Raw genomic sequence first — 13,743 nt, 5'->3', positions numbered from 1 at the left:
TGGTTTAAAGTGAGTTTTGAGTAAAAACGGAATATAAATCTTATTTATTGTCTTATGTAAGTTAGCATGATGCTACAGTTTGCATGAATGGTCACATAACACGCGCTTTCGGTCGTGTAACGTTAGTATGAATGGACATCTGCATATGATCGGAACTCCACGCAGCTCCCACGCTACTCTATACTGGTGGTATTACAGTACCACGAGAGCTAAAGAGAGCAGACTGCTCCGTGCGCTTTCGAATCGCTCTCGCGGATGATCGATCTGCGCCGCACTTCTTCTAGTCGAACACACCGGCTAGTGCTGCAGGCTTATTGGCTCACTGACGTTGATGAGATTAACCCCTTAGGTATCGAAATTTGGTACCGAACAACAAGACGTTTTTCGATACTCTATGGTATCGAGGCAATTCGGTCGGTCCCTAAAAAGTATCGAACTCGATACCCAGCCCTAGTAGTAAATGCTGCTCCATCTGAAAGCACGTGATGGAGATTTACTACTAATCACAGAACCGGCTTTACTGACAAGATGCGCATGACAATAGCATTCGATTAATCGTGCAGCCCTACTTTGATGAACAGAAAGTTTAAAAGAACAGCATTTATTTAAATAAAACAATATTTTGTTACATTATAAATTACTTTATAGTCACTTTTGGTTAATTAAATAAATAAAAGTATAAATTTCTTTCATCATCATCAACAACATAACCTTTACTTTTAAAATGTACTATTACAGGTTGTAGGAATTGTCATTTCATAACAGATGTACCATTAACAACTAACTACCCCATTTACAATTAAGTTCTTGGAAGATATTTTTGAACTAAAGCGACTTACAAGAAAATGCATATACCCTCAAATATTTAGTTTATTAATACAAGTCAAGCACTATGACTAATCCTCAAGACTCAACCAGAAAGTGTAATACAAGTGCAAACACAGTGCAGTGCACGGCACAAGAAATATATCAATACAATAAGAGATGCAACATTCAATAAAATCAGTACTAACGCAAAAGTTGACTAAGAATAAAGTTGCAAAGCAGTTATTTTTTGTAATTGAAGTATAGTAAAAGTCTCCTGTGTAATTCATTTCACACCACAGATGACATCATGCAGGCAAGGTAACAGTAATTAGCATTCAACCTAATGATTAACAAATTACTACTTATCTAGACTCTGAAACCAAAGTATTTAAGGTCATTTTATACCTGAACAAAGATATTGTCCACAGTATAAGTCCACATTTAAAGGGGTCATATGATGTTGCTAAAAATAACATTATTTAGTGTATTTGGTATAATGAAAGGTTCAAAAAACACATTATTTTCCACATACTGTACATTATTGTTTCTTCTCTATGCCCCGCATTCTGAAACGCGTCGATTTTTTACAAAGCTCATCAGTCTAAAAAACGAGGTGTGCTCTGATTGGCCAGCTATCCAGTGCGTTGTGATTGGCTGAATACCTCAAGCGTGTGACGGAAATGTTACCCCTCAAGACTCAACCAGAAAGTGTAATACAAGTGCAAAAACAGTGCAGTGCACGGCACAAGAAATATATCAATACAATAAGAGATGCAACATTCAATAAAATCAGTACTAACGCAAAAGTTGACTAAGAATAAAGTTGCAAAGCAGTTATTTTTTGTAATTGAAGTATAGTAAGTCTCCTGTGTAATTCATTTCACACCACAGATGACATCATGCAGGCAAGGTAACAGTAATTAGCATTCAACCTAATGATTAACAACTATCAATTAACTTATCTAGACTCTGAAACCACAGTATTTAAGGTCATTTTATACCTGAACAAAGATATTGTCCACAGTATAAGTCCACATTTAAAGGGGTCATATGATGTTGCTAAAAATAACATTATTTAGTGTATTTGGTATAATGAAAGGTTCAAAAAACACATTATTTTCCACATACTGTACATTATTGTTTCTTCTCTATGCCCCGCCTTCTGAAACGCGTTGATTTTTTACAAAGCTCATCGGTCTAAAAAACGAGGTGTGCTCTGATTGGCCAGCTATCCAGTGCGTTGTGATTGGCTGAATACCTCAAGCGTGTGACGGAAATGTTACGCCCCTACTATACTGTGATGCCCTGTCCGGCCGGAGTGACGAGGCAAAAACATTAAAACCCATTATAAACGAGGCATTTGTTGCATCCAGTGGGGACATAATTACGGATTATAATGATTATACTGTCTTTTTTGTGTGTTGCGTATCACGCCGCGTAAACATAAAACCATGTCTGCATTTGTGTTCGGAGAAACGACAAACGCTACTCTACACTGCTCAAAACTCGCGTTTGAATCATCAGTGGCAAATTTTTTAAATATGAAAACTTACTTACAGTCTGTGAGTCAGAACAGCCGGCATTGTAGTCTACTCTGCCAGGTTCAGGAAACAGTCCTCCATAAAATGCGCTGCACACATCTGAATATTTTGAGTTGAAGTGTTCTGGAACAGTGTTGTAAATACAACTTAACCACTGATTTCTAGTCGTGTCCTCTTTTGTAAGGCCAGACAAAGTAGTTTTGCTTTCACAGCGAAACACCCAGCGTCACATACAGCGGGCTAGAGTGAGCGGCGGCCGGCGGCTAGAGTGAGTGGAGGCCGGCAGGCTAGAGTGTAGAAAGGCCTTGCGGCAACCACATGTGACGACCCCAGGCTGGACTCCGTTTCGTCCACGGTGAAAGCCGATCCGGCGATCCACAGCGCGAAGTTGATGTATTTCCTCAGCGACCAGCACGGATCAGCTCTAGGCATGACAAAGCGGATATCGTCCTCTTTTGGAAGGCCAAACAAAGTAGTTTCGCTTTCACAACGAAACACACAGCGTCTCCACAACATGGCGGCCGCAGCAGCAACAATACTACAGCAAGAATAAAAGTTACGCTTTCTTTCTTTGCGTGAACATTTAAACGGCGTTATGCAAATCTTCCCACATAGTGACGTAGATATGTGGGGGCGTGTTAGAACGAGCCATTTTAGGTAGGCGTGGTTGACTCTTAACTTTTATAAAGAATATCTCTTTGGATTTGAGACTTTAGTATTTGCAACTCTACAGATCTTCTTTATACACCAAGAGCTTGTAACACTCCAAGGAGAAATGAAAAATTTTAATTGCATCATATGACCCCTTTAACGGAAATCTTCGTCACAGTCAGTAACTCACTGTTTAACTCTTTTACAACTCTGGGGTGGAGCACACATAAACTGGTGATGTAATGGCTATGAACAGCTACAAGCTGAAGTGACACGATCCAAAATAATAATCCAAATATTAACCAACATTACTGGTTCCCCCACACTCAAATCTACACATTTTGAAATCAAGAGCCCTTTCTGTGAAAATCGCAGTGTTGAATGAGTCAGAGTCTAATGAAGCCCTTGGTTTCAAACATGTCTTGACCTGATTCGCAACAAACAGCCAGAAACCAGGTGCCTTCCAAAAAAAAAATTTACAATTCTCAGAAAAAAAGGATGACTGCCAGGATGAAGCAGAGAAGAAATCATTTACGCCCACAATGCCTGATGTAAGATGCTTATTACTTCAAACAAAAAAGAGAGAAATAACCCTTTCTTACATCTGAAACTCACAGCAACCTCTTGTTGCTCCACATTATCGTTCCTTCGGGAAGAACGGCACCATCATTTCACCATCTGCCATTTGCCTACTCATCTGTTTTACCTTCCACAGCCTTTAATTACATAAAAACTATGACAGTGCATACACGAATCTCACGTGGATTCCAAAAATGTGTGATTCTCTAAGCGAAGTGCTGCTAGGATCCTCAGCAGAAAGTAAGAAGCAATTTCAAGACCATCATTGCAGCAAATAAATCCATGACACAAGGCTCCAAACTGTAAACAAACGCCTTGTCACTATGGAGACACGTTGATCAAACATGTTTTATTTTTCCATACCTGCTGTTCTCCCTGTGCTCTGCGAGCATCCCTTGTTGTTACCCGACGCAATTTCGATCCAAAGATTGGTGAGAAAATAATCGTTGGTAATCTGTGCCTTGCCGACTAGGAAAAAGAAAGAAGGCAGAGCACTTATAGGACGCTGTGGGAGCGAGCGCCGATTTATGCTCCTCGCTGGCACTGCCAGGAGACCTGTGCACCAGAGAGCCAAGCAGCCTGCAGTGACTGGCACAGCCGATCCTCCCTGTCACCAGCTCTACCACGTGGCTTTATCATGCGGGGGTGACCAGTGTCATACCAGGAGATACCAAATCGGCAGTACAGGGGGATCCGTCGATAACATTTAAAGAGCAGATGGTGGTTATGAAAGGATCACACTGTAAAAAAAAATAATAATAATCGATCAGGGTTAACTTATAAATCTCTCTAGTCCACATAGGAGAGAGCTCTGGATATCTTGAAAGGGGGAAGTCAGTCATCTGATTCAGAGGATATACACACTGTGTACTGAAGACTGAAATAACACAAACAGACTATCCAACATCTACAATCCAGTACAAACACAAGACACCGCCGTAGATTCAAATCGAGGCTATTTTCAAATAGATAAAACAATAGTACCACAAACAGAGAAAATCTGATTGCAGCAAAGCACTGGGTAACAGTCTAAAGAAATAAAGATCAAAACCAGCTCATGACGTCTTCAATTAAGATAATCTTTCCTCAAAAAGCACAGTTGATGCTTGACCAGGTGACTTGTTTTCACTGGCACTGAATCATGAGAGAAAATACTTTGGCTAAATTCTTTGCATACAATGTGAGTCAAGTTTCCACCAACGTCATTTAGGCAACACTAGCTTGAAGTCTTTATTGTGTAAAATATCACACGTGTAATCTGTGACCTATGCTGTGTGCTGATTCACCGCTCATTCCACACGGAGCACATGACAAAAAACACTTCCCACAATGTTTTAGTATGCACATACAGAAATGTAAAGTAGTGAATAGATTCCGGTGTACTGCTATAAAAAATAGCTTATTAAATATTCAAATGCATCTGATTAGTCATACTAGAGAGCTCTACATTTTTGTAATAAATGCTTTTTGCCATGTTTAATATGAAACCAAGGCTATGTCCACATTTGCAAATTCAAAACATTCACATAAACATTCCACGTTTGGTCTAAAACACATTTGTCATCCTCTTTTGCTGCAGGACAGCAATTGCTAGTGTATATTCTGTCATATTTGCAGAAATGTCATATGAAGATTGTGCAGAAAGTAACATTTGTCCTTCGTAATATTATTCAAGTGAATAGCAGGCACGGTACAATATACATTACATGACTAAACATTATTATACCATACAACATTACATGACTAAACATGTGTCAACTTTTTCAAATGCCTCCATTAACTACAACATGAAAACTGTGTTTTCAATTTTATTTTATTTATTTATTTTTGACAAAAACACTGTAGTGTGGGCAAAAGGCCTAAATGTATTGAAAAACATGTGTTTTCAGTTTTATTTGGATTAATGTGGACACAGCCTAAATGGCTCTTTTTGTTTTGAGACCCATAATCATACTAGCAGCATTGTAACTGTTGTATCAAATGTGTTTTATACCTGAAAACAGCCGCACATGAGGTTAATCAAGTTGAATAAAAATTCCAGAGCATCAACTCCTTTTCACTGTTTATTTTAGCCAATAGAGCCATAGAGTATGTGGTGCGTAAATTTCCCCCTCCACTTCCTGCAAAGTGATATATCGGTGTACACTTGCTTCCTATGCCAAACTGAACATTATTGCTCACTGCTAATCTGACTTAAGATGGTCAAATACCCTGTGAAGTCCACTGCACGAGACAATATCAAGCAATACACCCTCATAATTTCACATACATTTCAGCAGCCACATTTTCTACATACTTCCTAAATGATCTAGGCTAAGTTTTAAAAGTAAAATGAACACATGAACAGAACTGTGACACACATAAAGAAAAAAAAAAATCACAGGTTTGCGAAAGAGCTTGACCGACAACAAATATAAGTCAAACAAGATTTAATAGGAAAGATAACATTAAAAACAGGATTATAGCCTCTAAAGAGGAGCAATTTAGGTAATGTGTGACTGATATGGCCGCAAGCCAATATTATGATGGCTCTGGGATAAAAGCACAGGTTCAATGACTTGCACAATACAAACGGGTGGGTTGTTTATACAATAAAACCACAATCACAGCCCATCTCTAATCTTATTCACAGCTCTGCTAGGCTAAGTTTTAAAAGTAAAATGAACACATGAACAGAACTGTGACACACATAAAGAAAAAAAAAAAAATCACAGGTTTGCGAAAGAGCTTGACCGACAACAAATATAAGTCAAACAAGATTTAATAGGAAAGATAACATTAAAAACAGGATTATAGCCTCTAAAGAGGAGCAATTTAGGTAATGTGTGACTGATATGGCCGCAAGCCAATATTATGATGGCTCTGGGATAAAAGCACAGGTTCAATGACTTGCACAATACAAACGGGTGGGTTGTTTATACAATAAAACCACAATCACAGCCCATCTCTAATCTTATTCACAGCTCTGCATACCCTCACCAAAACACACAAATTAAATGGCATATAAATTAGCACCCTGGAGGTGTCAAGGCCACACACCGCTGTTCATGAGTCCATGACCTCTCACCTGACGCAGCTGCCCAGCACTTCACCATCACACTGTGTCCCAATAAATCACCACAGCCTTCATATCACAACTTATGACATTATTGGAATTAGTTGCAGCCTTAATGAGTGTCCATGTCTAATGTTATTCGCTGTATGTCTAGTCATAGATATATATAATAGACAGAGAAACAGACAGAAATAATATTCATAATTTCAGTAATATCCTATTGATTACAGTTACACTTCCATGAAACGTCTGCCTTGTGACAGACAAACTGATTCAGTATGAGAAATTTGTGTAAATTAGCAGCCAGACAGTCAACACTGTACAGTAGTTTTTCACATATAATAAACACAGAAAGGTAAGAAACCTACGTTATACACAATACACGCAATTTATAAAATACTAAACCCATAAATTAGAATATAAGTAATGACCATGTAAACTAAGTACAGGAAAATGACACAAGCGAGGAGTTCAGTAATATAAAAAAGGCTATTCAGAATTATATTGTTATATTATAATATATTTATTATATTATGTTGGGATTCTTGTAAACCGACAGGAACCACAAATAAATGCAGTAACTTACAGTCGTAGATGAGTCGATCATTTTCAGTCACAGTGCGAGCTTTCAAGACAATTACAGCTCACCAGACATCGCCTAAATAACCTCAAAATAAGTCATAATAATCACGCATATGATTAGCTCGAGGTCTATAATAATAAAGGATCGTATTTGTGAATTGTCTCCGCATGAATGATTATTCGCCTGCAGCTAACAGGCTAGCGGAGTCCTCCTAGCGAGCCACAGCTACCCCGGCTACACACAACCGATCCATGCCGAACTGTGCGTTTCATTTTCACAAAGCTGGACTGCATAAGATATCATTTATATAATGCGAATAACATCCTGACATTTCTAGAAAGATGTAAAAACGGGTAAAGGAAGCTGTATTTTAAAGGAGGGAAGCTAGCGCCAGTGGGCAGCGTGTATGTGTTTTGCGTGTATGTCTCCAGTGTATCCGCATATCCATGAGAACTCACCAGACCAGCCGATGTCTTCAAGCTTCACTGAGAGCCGCTCTAAAGAGATCCTCTTGCGCTCTTCCCATCCATATTTCAAGGGTGATGCCAGTGCTTTCTGAAGCGGATACTGGTTCTGTTAGATCAGCTAGCTAGTGGCCATATTTAATCCTCGACATCCCAAACAACACAGGCTCGAGCTCGTCCCAGCTCCAGCTCCACTTCATCTCAGCGGTGTGGGAGACGCTGCCTCACAGGGCTCGCTGTAGCGCTTGGATTACACGGGAAACAGCGACACCTGCTGGTCATAATGATGCAGGTGCACGTTTCGTTTTTTGCCTCTGGTCAGCAATCAAGATAATAACAATCAAGTCAGTCTGGCGGTATTTATAGTATGTGTTTAATGTACTTGACTGCCACAGCAGTAAAAGAAGAAAGGAATGTCAATTTTACATGATGCTGATGTGGATGTTACAGTTCCAGTGCAATCAATATATAAATGTATTGAATTAGTATACATGTATGCATATTTAATGTTTCCCGATTATCATAGATCATATACCTGTGCTCTGTGTGCTAGTTTTGTCCAGTTAACTGAATTATACTCCTAAGATAACTGTTTTAAGCGTATGCCCCCACATAAAGGAGCGGTATACTTAGGAGGTGAATAGTCAATGGTTCAGTCTCAGCACCCAAATATGAACATTATTGTGTTCTTGGTAGCAACATTTTATTCTAATAAAGACAAAGGCAGACATAAATCAATAATATTTCTATAGCATGCACAGCTGAAGCTTATGTTATTTAATATGGTATCAACTGTGAATATGTAACAAACAAATAATTAAGTAATTAGGACACAAAAAGAAACAATTATGTATTATTTACATAAATATATTAAGGAAACATTTACACAAGTTATAAAAATGCAATGTAAGAATTTCTCCATCCATATTACATTTCAAACACAAACATATGTTGTAGTATATTTATATTTATTTATTCTTTGTCTTAGTTTGGATTTTTTTTTATATTTAATTAAACATTAACAGAGTTTATTAACAGATAACAAGCACAGAGGTTGTTTTCTTTCATCTTTCCATCTTATATAACGGCTTATTGAACACATTTTAGATTGAAAATTAAACATTTCAGAAGAAATCATTAGAACGTGAATGTAAACTTACAGTAAATACATAGATAACATATAATGAGTGACTGGCATAATGGAAAATGATATTAGAAAATAATTGAATGAAAATTATTAATCAGCATAACCTTGAAATTTACTGTACTCCTGTTTAATACAGCCATAAACTGTATGGTAAAAGTGCCTGTCTGGAGCCATAAGGTCAGTGACCATCTCTGTGTGGTTCATTTTAGGTATTAGATCGAGAGACATCCTGATAGAAAGGGCTGTGAGGAGCTCAGAGAACTTCACTGATGATTCCACCGGAACTATCATGTCACTGGTTCCATGGAGCAAAGCCACTGGAGGAACTCTGCATGAAAACCATAGCAAATGATAAAGCACAAAGAGCTTCTTTCAACAGCCTCACTGTATTCTGTATCTCTCTGTACTCCGCTAGTGACCTTTACTTGGTAAACTGCATTTGTAATTTAACAAGTTGGCCGGTAATGGCACTACAGTAGCACACAGATGAAAATATTGACCTTATATAACAGTAACATCTTATTTAAATAATTTACTATAATGAAACAAATCATACAAGTTAATGTGTTGCTGCTTCAGCTGTTGGACACTGACAATATGTGAATAGAAATAACAATAACAATACCGTTTCAACTGATCCTCATTCAATTTCTTGAGTAATGATGTTGGTGAATAATAATCAAAGTTCTCCACACCATCCATAGCTTTGTGCATAGTTGATACATACTCAACGGCCCGCATTTTCTCATGCTTATAATGAAACCTATTACAAAAAAACAAATAATAATCACAACATGAATGAAATCCAAGTTACTAAATCAAGTTTAGTTCAACTAAGAACCAGTTACATCAACAGGGAAACCGCTATGCTAAATTATAAACAATCATTGTATAATAGCCACATATAATAAACATGGCACTTTGATTTACCTATGATTCCTTTAATGGCAGATACAAGATCTCTCTGTATGTTGGTCTCAATGAACAGCTCTTCTGCACTGTTCACCAGAAACAGTGTGGAAAGGGCACACAGATGAGCCCCTGCTGAATGACCTATTAATATTATGTTGTCCTGCATGAAAAAAGTATAGCCTAGATCAAATTGTTATATCACTTACAAAATAACACGTGGAAAATAAAAACTACCGGTCAAAAGTCTGGGGGCAGAGAGTTTTTTTTTTTAAAGTTTTTGAAAGAAGTCTCTTATGCTCTTTTATGCTCACAAAACCATGCTATTCTAATATGCTGATTTGGGGCTCAAGAAACTTTTCTTATTATGATCAGTTGAAAATGGTTGCTACTGAAATACAGTAGTTATAGAGAGAAAGAGAACATCATATAAGAGCAGCATTTATCTAAATGTATATATATATATACAGTGGCTATGGAAAGTATTCAGACCCCCTTACATTTTTCACTCTTTGTTATATTGCAGCCATTTGCTAAAATCATTTAAGTTAATTTTTTTCCTCATTAATGTACACACAGCACCCCATATTGACAGAAAAACACAGAATTGTTGACATTTTTGCAGATTTATTAAAAAAGAAAAACTGAAATATCACATGGTCCTAAGAATTCAGACCCTTTGCTGTGACACTCAAATATTTAACTCAGGTGCTGTCCATTTCTTCTGAGCATCCTTGAGATGGTTCTACACCTTCATTTGAGTCCAGCTGTGTTTGAATATACTGATTGGACTTGATTAGGAAAACCACACACCTGTCTATTGAATAGAAGTATTCATTTCTTTCAGAAAAAAATCATATTGACCCCCAACATTTGAATGGTAGTGTATAGTACAAGCACTTGTCAAACTAAAGTGGCATTTGTAATGCAATATTAACAACTTATAGTTTACATTCATGGAGGACTGGAAACTTACTTGATCAAGATTGAATGTTTGTCCCTTTTCTCTCACCCACAGCAAACTGTCACTGATGTCTTGAACCATATTTAAAACATTTCCCTAAAAACACAACAAACAATTTGAAAAAAGAAAAAAGAAATCCACACAAAAAATATCAATATTAAATATATAATGTATAATATAATGGTGGCTTACCTTTGGATATATGGAATAATCTGGACAAAGTACAGAGGCATTAAGCTCTTTTGCTATTTGTAAGGCTAACAGACAGTAAATGGAGCGGTCTCCTGATCCCCAGGCACCTCCATACACAAACACAACCACCAGTACAGGAGCAGTATCAGAATGGCCCATGCTTGGTGAATAATATAAATCTAGTTTGTTCCCTCGTCGACCAAAGGTTATGCCCTAAGAAAGGACAGAAGCACAATCAAATACTGTAGTACAGTGGTTTTCAAACCAGTCCTGCAAGCACCCCTAGCACCTCACATTTTGCATGTCTCCCTATATCTGACACACCCATTTCAGGTCTTGCAGTCTCTACTAATGAGCTGATGAGTTGAATCAGGAGTGATAGATGAGAAAGACACAGAAAATGTGCAGTGCTGGGGGTGCTCGGCTGCTCGTAGTACCGGTTTGAAAACCCCTGCTGTAGTATAATAAAAAGGGACAAGTGCTTTTTCATTTTAATGTTACAATACATTTTAAACAGTGGTTTTCAAACCAGTCCTGCAAGCACCCCTAGCACCTCAGATTTTGCATGTCTCCCTATATCTGACACATCCATTTCAGGTCTTGCAGTCTCTACTAATGAGCTGATGAGTTGAATCAGGAGTGATAGATGAGAAAGACACAGAAAATGTGCAGTGCTTGTGGTGCTCGGCTGCTCGTAGTACCGGTTTAAAAACCACTGCTGTAGTATAATAAAAAGGGACAAGTGCTTTTTCATTTTAATGTTACAATACATTTTAGTAATACAAAGAATTATTATTGTCCTAAATTGAACAGTAGATTTGTTTCTTAAAAACTCTATCTCAGTACTGCATAGCATAGCAAGTAAACCACATTAACAGGAATTTAAAAACTGAACTAACTTTCACATAGTGCTTGTTATTTTTGTCATTACTGTACCACAGTTTCCACTGAAAGTACAGTTTGCCATACTGCAGATATTTCAGCATCTCTAGCACGGCTCTTGCAAGGCAGTATATGCGCCTGCAGGGAGTGCAAGAAACATCTGCATCATTAAAAAGCCAACTATAAAAATACAGTAACATCAAAATGTTAATGCTATGCTATGTCACCTTGGTTTGAGAGCCTCTATATATTTTTGGTACCCTGGTTTATTGGGCCAGCCATAGAGCCATTGGGCAACTAGAGAGATACTGTAAGGAAGGACCACTAATAATGCCCCTGCCACCACCGGAAGAGAGAAATAGCACTTCAACGCAATCCTGAAACAGAAAAAAAGAAACAAAACAAAAAGATCTGGGGATTGGTATTACAGCAGGGCGTAATATTACAATCTTCTATGTTGTATGACATTATTTTAAAACGATACTAACATGCTATTTTTTATGCCAGCTATAAACAGCAATACTGTCAAATATTATTACAATTTAAAACAACAACTGTTTTTTTTTTTCTGAATTTCCAGCAGCAATTATTCCAGTCTTCAGTGTCACGTGATGCTTTAGAAACCATTCGGATGATTTTTTTGTGGAAACCTCAATACATTTTTAGGATTCTTTTAAGAATAACTGAATTTCCAGCAGCAATTATTCCAGTCTTCAGTGTCACGTGATGCTTTAGAAACCATTCGGATGATTTTTTTTGTGGAAACCTCAATACATTTTTAGGATTCTTTTAAGAATAAAAAGTTGAAAAGAACTTGCAGAATAAAAGTATTAATTTCTTAAAGAGAAACATTATTGATCCCAAACACCATTTATGATTCATGTATGCTGACATTATTTAACATAATACTTACATAATTTTTAAGCTGTATTTTTAGTTCTAATACCTGGAGTAGCAAGAGAACAGAAATTGTAACATGTACAAACATATAATGTATGCATAGAATCATATAAGAGAGTGACTGTACTGTACAGTGCTGTTTTCTCTGATACACCGGAAAGATTAATCACGTTTTAAATATACATAAAGGCATGTCATGAGTTACTGATATCGAAGAGAACCACAACAATGTGCATAATGTAAAGTCTCTAACAACTTAGCTCTTGTTAGATGCACAGTATACAGCAAGACTTTCCCATTAACATTTTCCTCGAAACGTAAAAAAGATTCGTAAAGACGCAAGCAGGGCAAAATAAAGTGGACATCGCATCTGTTACATAATGATTGCATCTTGGATTCAGCAACATACTAAAGGATGGTTAAACAAACAGAATGTTCTGTACTGAAAACAGAACATCAGTGGTGCAAAGACTGCATTGTGTCAGAGCGGATCACCCGCAGATGACATACCAGTGTCCCGTATGTCCAGCTGGATGCATTCAGTGCATCAGCTTCCTGACTACTTCTACTAGCATGTGCAGACTCAGCCAAACGGTGTTTCTTATTGGCTCGTTGGCTCACTTGGGCGGGATAAATTTGCATGCCAACTCAAACACACATGCCGTTTAGATAAACATCTAACGTCCCCATTTATCTAAAAACGAGGATGTATAAAATGGATTGTATTAGTGTATTTGAACGTTTACTAGTATTAAAGGCTGTTCTCTTATTACAATTATTTACCTCAGAACATAAACAAACCGTTCTAGCGGCGATAAGTGTTTTCATTGGTTTCAGTGCTTGTCATTTAAAATTATTTTCCTGCTGCTGTCCAATCAACACACGTATATTATAATTATTAATTTAGATTGTTTCATCCTTATTTGCAATTTTATGATATTATTCAACGTATCATTCTACCATAATAAACCAACGTGAACGTTTCACTCTGCCTTGGCTTCATAATTATAATATTTTTGCTATTTTTCCAAATGCATAATGTGTAGATTTTACGTAGTCCTTGTTGTTA

General features: G+C 37.3%; 2 protein-coding genes across 2 annotated transcripts in view; both read right to left on the bottom strand.

The window, feature by feature from the left end:
• LOC107599212 (WD repeat and FYVE domain-containing protein 3-like) overlaps positions 1–4,155 on the bottom strand; it is a 65,029-nt gene extending 60,874 nt beyond the window's left edge. Inside the window, exon 1 of the mRNA XM_016290745.1 lies at positions 3,942–4,155. Within this exon, the coding sequence (XP_016146231.1) occupies positions 3,942–3,970 (29 nt within the window). The 5' untranslated portion in view covers positions 3,971–4,155. The remainder of the gene's footprint in view (positions 1–3,941) is intronic.
• Positions 4,156–8,788: 4,633 nt separating this feature from the next.
• LOC107599182 (probable isoprenylcysteine alpha-carbonyl methylesterase ICMEL2) lies at positions 8,789–13,113 on the bottom strand. Its single transcript, XM_016290699.1, has 8 exons — positions 12,688–13,113; positions 12,002–12,151; positions 11,792–11,912; positions 10,893–11,105; positions 10,713–10,796; positions 9,727–9,899; positions 9,453–9,590; positions 8,789–9,155 (listed from the first exon to the last, which is right to left on the bottom strand). Coding segments are annotated over exons 1-8 (1,119 nt in total). The 5' UTR covers positions 12,690–13,113; the 3' UTR covers positions 8,789–8,917.
• Positions 13,114–13,743: the final 630 nt, after the last annotated feature.

Source organism: Sinocyclocheilus grahami, unplaced genomic scaffold, assembly GCF_001515645.1.
Source record: "Sinocyclocheilus grahami isolate Dianchi unplaced genomic scaffold, SAMN03320097.WGS_v1.1 scaffold262.1, whole genome shotgun sequence".
Taxonomy (NCBI): Eukaryota; Metazoa; Chordata; class Actinopteri; order Cypriniformes; family Cyprinidae; genus Sinocyclocheilus; species Sinocyclocheilus grahami.
Note: the sequence above shows the minus strand (reverse complement) of the source record. Positions and strands in the feature narration are given on the sequence as shown.

Excerpts from the sequence above, each read along its gene's own strand:
- LOC107599182 (XM_016290699.1), bottom strand. Across the intron at positions 11,913-12,001 it reads ATAGAGGCTCTCAAACCAAG|GCGCATATACTGCCTTGCAA; the intron begins GTGACATAGCAT and ends CACTCCCTGCAG. Across the intron at positions 10,797-10,892 it reads ATTATTCCATATATCCAAAG|GGAAATGTTTTAAATATGGT; the intron begins GTAAGCCACCAT and ends TTGTGTTTTTAG.